Below are 8,346 nucleotides of genomic sequence, written 5' to 3'. Positions count from 1 at the left end.
GTTTTCACACCTGATAATCCAGGAGACTCGGTTTGATTGGGGACTGATATTACAACGTTTGTTGCATTTTCAGCTGTTGTGTCAAACAAACCAAACTCTTTTAAAAATAACTGTTCCCCCTCCTCGCCTGTGGTGGCTCTACACCAAGAAACAGTGAAGGAAACTACACAATAAGTTGTGTAGGCAGGAGGTTGTTTGGACTTACCCACTTCCCTTCAGCTTGGTGAAAACAAATCTTTTAAGTTTTCTTACAGCCTAAATGTCTCTTCAGAGTGATTTTGGTGGACCAAAAATAATCTTTAAGAGTTGCAACATCATCTAAGCTTTTTGTGGTGGAGAAATTAAATCTGTTTACTATGAATTCACATGAGTACAATAGTTGGGAGAAGAACTTGAAAGAGAGTAAGAAACAGAGAAGTGAAGCATATCCATCCAGAAACTCAAATATTTTCCTTAGAATTTATTTACATTTTTTAAAAAAACAAACCTGTGCCTACAGAAAGCTATTTGACCCCAATATGAATACTGAAAATAATGCAAAAAAGTTCAACATAACTAATGTCAAGGATGGACTTGATGACAGTATTCACAGTTTTACAAAAACAAAAGAAAAATACAAATTGGCCCACAATTCCTCTAAGAGATGGAATCGTGCGCTCACCACTTTTCACAAATGCTGGATGTCAGTTGCTAACGTTTGGGGGGAAATTTGTTTTTCATAGAAGGCAAGGTTGGTTTCAAGTGTTTCTTTTTTCTTGGATTTTGAAGTGCTAGTGGTCTTTGTTGACAATCAGTTGGGAAATAGAGAAAAAGGGAGAAAGGATTTTTTTTTCTTTTAAAGAAAACAATTTGGAACTTGCAGTACATCTGAAAAAATTAAATGTGAGCGTAAGAGAGGAATGTTCCTCAGGAAGTTCACATTTAAATAGAAGGAAAAAGACACACACAATGCAGTCTGGGTTTTTTTGTCCAAAAAGAATACTTTTATATTACACATGTCAAAGACAATTTTTTAGAGTAAAGGTTTTCCCAGAAAAAATTACTATTTCTGTAACAACGGCAGAACAAGTCAAAAACATAACCAATAATAATAATAATAAAAAACAAACAAAAAAAACAAAACAAAGAGTATGCATTTTATACATATGTAAACCTGGAACAGCTTGTTTTTGAAGCACAGTGGTCATGTACAGAAAACTGGCTTTTTGATTTGTTTCTTAGTGGAATGGACGACTGTAACAAGGAGCTTTAAAAACGTCCAGATGTGACAAAGACCTTAATCATCTCCAAAGTGCACTAAAAAGGATAAAAATGTCCTCTGAACGTCACATCTTACCCAGATTTATAACAAAGCCTCCTTCCGTTGCTGCGGTTTACAAAGCACCCCACTGGAACAGCTTCTACATAAATACAATCAAATCTAAGGTTAGATACTGACTCTACAACTCCAGGTGTGATGACTCCATATGCTACAGGTAAAAAGCACCCAAAGTCCACCTGAACATGAAGTGAAAGCGATCAGACAGTTTGGATACAGTGAAAGTACTAATGTCCTTCAGTGCTGGTATGTGACCCAGGACGGATGGACGGACATGCAGACAAACATCATGCAGAGAGAAAAGAAGAATGGAGTGAAGTTTGGTTAGACCACCCGAATGAACTCTCAGTTCTCTGAGCTGTTAGAGTCAAAATAAAAGCAGGTCTGCCTCTGAATGAATGGTCACTCTAATAAAAAAGGAATGTCGTGTTTCTTTTCTCCTTCTCTTTTCGGTAACTGGACATTGTTTTTAAGACTAACTGTGAAGACAGACCGCGCTAGTTTTGGCTGCGTTGGAGAAACCAAAACATAAAGCAGCAGGAAAGCCACGGGAGTTCTGGGAAGGTTCTCCTCCAGTGAGTCAGCGCGTGCAGCGATGTCCTCGGATCCAGCGTGAGGTCACGTTCACCTCAGCCCGACCTCGGTCACCTCTGTATACATTCGATATGCACTTGATAAGCAGGCCCAGAGCTACAGAAGAGCTCAAAACAGTGTGTGTTTTGATTAAGAAAAGGGAATGTAAAGAGACATATAAAAGCTGATGTCAACCAACGTCCTGCTGCAAAGGTCCTCTCGGGTCTGCTTCTCGTTTATAAAAAGCTATTTACATTTAACTTTATCAGGAGATCAAATTAAAAGATGTATTAATTTTGTTGCTCTTGTAAAGCATGTAGCTTTTAATTTCCAGAATCGGACATGATTCAAGCCCCTGGAGATCAAATACATTCAGTGAAAATGCAAAAAAAATAAAATAAAAAGAGGTGCTGAAATGCTGCTTGTCAGCAGATATTATCCCACGGTAATACGTTTGTAAAAAATATATATTTGAGAGTTAATTTTTTTGGTTTTTGCTAGGTAAGACAAATATATTCTGCGTTGGTCTTTTAGACCGGAGAGCTATAAATCCAACAAAAAGAAATTAATGCCTGCAAAATCAGCAAAAGTCATTTAAAAGTATTCTGGTTAGAAAATAAAACTTATTACAAACAATCAGTGAATCACACAGGAGGACAAATTTACCCCTCAGTCTTCAGGATGACACTATAAACCTTAAAAAGGTCAGTTCAGAGTTTTATCATTGGGGTTCTGGACAGTTTATGAGCAGTTGGTGTCTGTCCTACAGCAGACGGCTCTCTCAATTAGCTCACTTTGGGTAAGTGATACAAAGACTGCAAACGTACAAATGAGTCTACAGGGAAGTCGAGAAGAAAGTGGATTTGTGCCATCAAAAAAACAAAACCAAAAAACTCCCTAGTGGCTCTAAAAAGTGTCAGTTAGGTTTTTGTATCCCAACAAAATGAAGCAACTGTCATTTTCAACATTTTCTACCTTTAATTTGCGATCTTTCCTGATCAGTTTCACTGTAGACAAAGCACCAAATCTATCAGGGCGAAAACAAAATAGTGACATTAATGTGCATATCTAAAACTTTCCGAACCTCTTATTATTTTAATTTTAGGATTCTGTGTTCCTGAGTTCCCAACAATTATAAGTAATCTGATGAATTTGAAATAAAGCTCAGATGTCCTGGTGAGATATTTTTGAGAGTTGCTTAAATGTTCTGTAATCAATATGGCCTATTTTGGGGAGCAAAAAAAGAAAATCACAGCATTTTTAATATATATTTAAATTGCAGAAGTAAGACTACTCACAAACACTAGTAGTGTCATTGAAGAAGCTGAGGAACTTCCATTAATTCATTTGATCTTAAATAAAACATCCAAACCTGCTTAAAACCTCTGAATCTAGTGGCAAACTTGAGTTGCAATGTGCTTGGCACAAAAATACAATCACCAAAATAACACCATATCTTCAATGAGACATGGCGGCAGCATCATGATGAGGAATTACTATTCCTCACATACAACTGGGACTTTTATCAAGGTGGATGAAGGAATGAACGTCTCTAAAAACCAAAATGTTCAGGCGTCAGTTCGACAGCTAAGAGGGATTTTACTTACAAGCACAAACTAAAATAAGAAAAATGAAGAGGAGGAATAAATAGGAATGATCTAATTTTTAGTTGAACACATTTATACAGGTAATTTTCTCTCCAAAATATATTATTTTTTCTTATATTTTCAGATTGTACATCATATTAAAGTTGGAATGTGTTTTGAAATGGCTCATTAAGGTGCTGGCGCTTTAAGAGCTCGTTTCCACTTTTTAGATTGACTTCATTTTACAAATTATAAAATCTGAGCACTGTCTTCTGCAGGTAAGACTGACTGCTCATATCTATAAAAAAAAACTAAAGATGAAAAATCAAGAAAGTGGAAAAATATGGGGCAGGAAAACAAAAAAAAAACAAACTGATTTCTAACTGATAATTTCAAAATGGTAAATTGAAATCCTACAAGCACAGCCAAACATACAGCATCAGAAACATGGAATGGCACAGATATGTGCATGAACATGTGAGGCATACTGTAACAGTGTTTGTGGTACCCATCAGATAAATAAAAGCGATAAATCATCACTTGTGAAAGACGAGTAAAACAGACAGAAACGTTAACAGTGACCAAGGACAGCCAAGGTGCTTCAGTAACAACGTTAAAAGGTGTCGGCTGCACATGCGACCAATAGAAATCATCAGTGTTGTTGTTTTTCTTTTTAAACAAGAGCAAAGTGTTCAGTATGTATAGATATATAATATACTTTCTTTTATATATAAATCTACTATAAACAGACAGTAAATACACAATTATCCATCATTTTACAAAGTAGAAACATTTGTATCCCAACATTCCCGCCCCAACCACCCCCCAAAAAACCCATAAACCCAGAAATGTTTTCATACGACATCCACTACAAAACAGAGTTTGAACCCTCACCTGTTGTGAAGTACGTCAGCTTTACAAAGTAACAGAGGAAAACTGTGAATAATGAACACAAAAAGTCATCAAAGGTCACAGAAGAGCAACAAAACCAACGAGATTGTTGATGTTTGTGGCAGGAATCCTCAGCAGATCAACCACAGTTCAGAGAATTCGAAAAACCAAAACATGTCAGAAGGTAGTTTTTCCAAAAGATTGGAAAAAAAAAATGGATGATTAAAAACCGATACAGAAAAGCTGCACCAAGCTTAGAAGATGTGAAGTGTAATAATTTAAAAATATTTCTATATTTATGATCCTAAAACTGGATTTCAAATGTTTTGCTGCAGCGGTCTATGTCATTGTCTACCTGCAGATCGCAGCCAGCAGATTAAATGACGTAGTACATTTTTCCCCGTCACTTTTAAACAACAAAACATTTTGGCCTTAAAGTGGTGTTCATTCTACAGCTTCTTACTATTTGAGAAAACATTGAAGCAACTAAAGGATCCCAGTTTATCTGTTTATAACATAATTTTACTACATTACATTACTTTTTAGAGGAATGAAAAATGGTGGGAGGAAACAAAATATCTAAACCAATTAATAATGAACAGTCGTAACTGGTGTGCACTGATTCATATCGATGATGAAAAACTTGTGTTTCAGTGTATATGAACAGACTGAGATGTTCACCAACCTGCTACCCAGCACCTGACATTTGGAGAGCAGATGTGCTTCTAACAAGGACCTAAAGATGTTAAACCAGCTGCGAGAGGAACGGGAGCTCCAGCTCACCCCTCTGGAAAATCCCAGGTGGGACGGTAAAAACAAATTGGCCCAGACGAGAGTAATTACACTCCTCGATAATCTTTAAAAAGTGACACAAATTCTACCGTAGAAACTGTCACTGCCAGTCTGTGTGTGGTAAACAGCGGAAGCTAGATAGTTTTGGCTTCAGCATTGTCTAATAAAGATGATTTTAGATTTTATGATCCCAAAAAAAAGACATAACAGTCTCTCCTTTTAAGTCTTCTTACACTCATCTCTTACTTTTGGGTGTGAACTACCTTAGAAGAAGAAACAAAGGGAGAGAAAAAAGCAGAAATGGAGGGACAGACAGCAGACTGGTCGCAGAGTAATAAAGGTCTACATGCCAGCGTCCTCGAGTCTATGTGCCGGAAACATGCAGGCACCTCATGTCTTGCCAGGACAGAAACTTCTGAGAAGATTCCTTGATCCAAAATCCATTTGTAAGGCAAAGCTCTTTAAGAGGAGCTCAACTGAAAATCCACTAGTTAAAAAACAAAACAAAAAAGGCACAAACATCTGTTACTCTCCCAATCCTTGAATCTTCTGTAACTTTACCTAGGAAAATTGCAGGATATTCAACGCACTGATAGCTTGAAAAAGCAGGAGTCCATCCTTTAGTGCAGAGTCACATTAACAACAGCTAAGGTGGTTTTGATAAATCACAAAAAAAGCCAAAAAAACAAAACATAACTGCTATAGGTCTGGTACGGTTCAGACTGGCAGTCAAAATGTACAAGTTTAGTGTTTTTAAAACGCACTGGAGGCTGTCACTGTAGAATAACTGGCTCTTGTGTCCAACACGGTTAATGCTACCGCCCTGTGTGCAACTAACTGGTGCAAGCTCAACTTCTGCTGTCTGGTTCCTCTGCAAGAGCCACTTTTGTCAGTTCCTGGTTTCATCCCAGAGAGAAAAAGGTTCTGATCGTTTCCAACGACGGCGATACAAAGAAATCTACTAGGAATCCAGGATGAGGACCGATTCAGCAGTGAACACTGGTCTTAGTGGTCGAAGGCTAACCATGTTTATTTCTTTTACATGGGAGCTTCCTCTTCCATCGGCTCCTCTTCATTCCTTCGAGAGAGAACCATAAGGAGAGAAATGTTACACACAGTGTTGGAACATTTTGTGAACTTTTAATCTTTTAATCATATTACGATCATATTTAAGGCATGTTTTGTAGTTTTACAGTGTTATTATTTTCTTAACTTTAAGATATAAAGACCCTTAGTGTGTTTTGCTGCCTAATTATCACTTTATTTTGAGATGAGATCTTTTGTTATTGCTGCTACAGTTTCATTATTTTAACATTTATAGCTAATTTTACTATAGCTTTTTTTTACATGCTAATATCACAAACTTGTTTTGTATTGAGAGTATTGTTGTTAACAAGGTAAATCATTTTTAATATCCCATTATGTTGAGAAAAATATCTCAAGACTAGTCTTATAATCTTAAGATAGCTCCTTTGTTTAGACTAGAAATGGATTAACACAACAATGCAATCTCTTTAGTTTCCTCTGTTCTGTATGTAATGGAGACTGGAGGTAAAAGCGCCATTCATACCAAAGGTTCTTAAAGTGTCTAGTGTCTGCCCATGTGCACCAATCAGGGGTGTTAATTATAACCTGTCAAATGACTGGTCAGGTTGTTTAAAAAAAATAACCAGTCAAATATGAAAAATATTCCATTAACACAACCTCTGTATGACCTTAAGCTCATTTTAAAATAATTAAATCTCTTTATCCAGAGTTATAGACATTATCTAACAGAACTAAGTTCTATGTATTTGTAGGAAACAAACACAAAATAATGAACTGTGTTTTAATGACATATAAGTGCAACTATTTTTTTTCCAAACACAAGCATTGGGGTCTCAGAACCGTATAGAGGTCACGCCACAGACCTTTTTCCGATGTGCTTGTTAGCAACAGACAATGAAGCCATGGCTGAAACGGTTTCAGCTTCCTCCACGTCACGCTGCAGCGCTTCATTCAATGACCAACCGAGGGTGGAGGCAGAACGCTGCAGAGAACGCCAATATTTACCTGCAACAAACGTAAATAAGAACGGGATGCAAAAGCTGCCATTTAGAAGAGATCTGCAGAACATGAGCATGAGTTTAATAAATTCAAAGCTTTTGTCCAAAGGGACACAATCATATATGTCATTGTTTTAAATTAAGTGCATTTTTTTTACATCTTTTAAATTTACCAAACCTCAAATATGGTATCCATTGAATGACCATTGTTATGATTTTTCACCCAAAAAAAAAAAAAAAATCTGATAATCTTTGCTACAACTGGGATTTAATTTGGCATAAATAAATGAAATAAATAAAAGAATATTTGTTACTTATGGTGAGGACTGAAGTTAACAGCATTTATAAAACAATTTCGAGAAAAAATGTTATATAATAATTGATTGATGTTTTTGGTCTCTAATGAAAGAATGGAACTTGCATAACACAATATATATGATTTGTCTATTTGTTTTTTTAGTTACAAAGTAACTAAAAAAAACAGCTTTTATGACAATGTGACAGTTTTTATTGCTAAAACTGTCACAGGTGATCCAGGTGGAGCACACTTAGAGAGATAAACAAGCTATAAATGTCAAATCTTTTAAAAAATGGATCAGCTTTCATAAAGAAGAGGTGCAAAATAAAACCCCCTAAATCAACAAAGACAATTTTTGGCAGTGGTAATGATATCACTGCTTTGCTTTCTCTCCTGTGATCTGCAAAACAACTAACTTAATAACTTCCAACAGCAGTGATTTCATAGGTGATATGTGGAGGCATTATGATTTAGAAAACTAAATGTCTTAATTAAAAAAAAAAAACATAAAATGAGATCTGTGTACAGGCTACTGGTTGCGGTGTGAGTGATCTACTTACTCTGAACCTCGATGACTTTCTCCATAGAGCGCACGGCGTTAGCATTTGGTTTCTGCTGCAGCACCTCGTAAGGAATGGGGTCCAACTGAAACAGACAGAAAATTAGATTAAAAACATTTCTGGCTTAATGTTTTCACTTTTCTACAAGCGCCACCAGATAACTGACACTTTTTAATGTGCTTTTACTGCAGTTTAAATCATGTATTCTTGAACAGATGGCAGCCTACAACATTCAACATCCAAGCATTTCATTTGTTGGTATAATAGCTTCAACTTGATAAAT

General features: G+C 36.2%; 1 protein-coding gene across 3 annotated transcripts in view; it reads right to left on the bottom strand.

The window, feature by feature from the left end:
* Nucleotides 1-445: 445 nt before the first annotated feature.
* hdac4 (histone deacetylase 4) overlaps nucleotides 446-8,346 on the bottom strand; it is a 116,833-nt gene continuing 108,932 nt past the window's right edge. For all 3 annotated transcript variants that reach the window (XM_055052949.1, XM_055052952.1, XM_055052950.1), the window contains 3 exons: nucleotides 8,064-8,148; nucleotides 7,071-7,212; nucleotides 446-6,238 (listed from right to left, as the gene is read on the bottom strand). In XM_055052949.1, the coding sequence (XP_054908924.1) occupies nucleotides 6,199-6,238; nucleotides 7,071-7,212; nucleotides 8,064-8,148 (267 nt within the window). In that variant the 3' untranslated portion in view covers nucleotides 446-6,198. The remainder of the gene's footprint in view (nucleotides 6,239-7,070; nucleotides 7,213-8,063; nucleotides 8,149-8,346) is intronic.

The sequence above is a fragment of the Poeciliopsis prolifica genome, unplaced genomic scaffold, assembly GCF_027474105.1.
Source record: "Poeciliopsis prolifica strain line A6 unplaced genomic scaffold, Auburn_PproV2 SCAFFOLD036, whole genome shotgun sequence".
In the NCBI taxonomy this organism is placed as follows: domain Eukaryota; kingdom Metazoa; phylum Chordata; class Actinopteri; order Cyprinodontiformes; family Poeciliidae; genus Poeciliopsis; species Poeciliopsis prolifica.
This window is presented reverse-complemented; position numbering and strand designations above follow the sequence as displayed.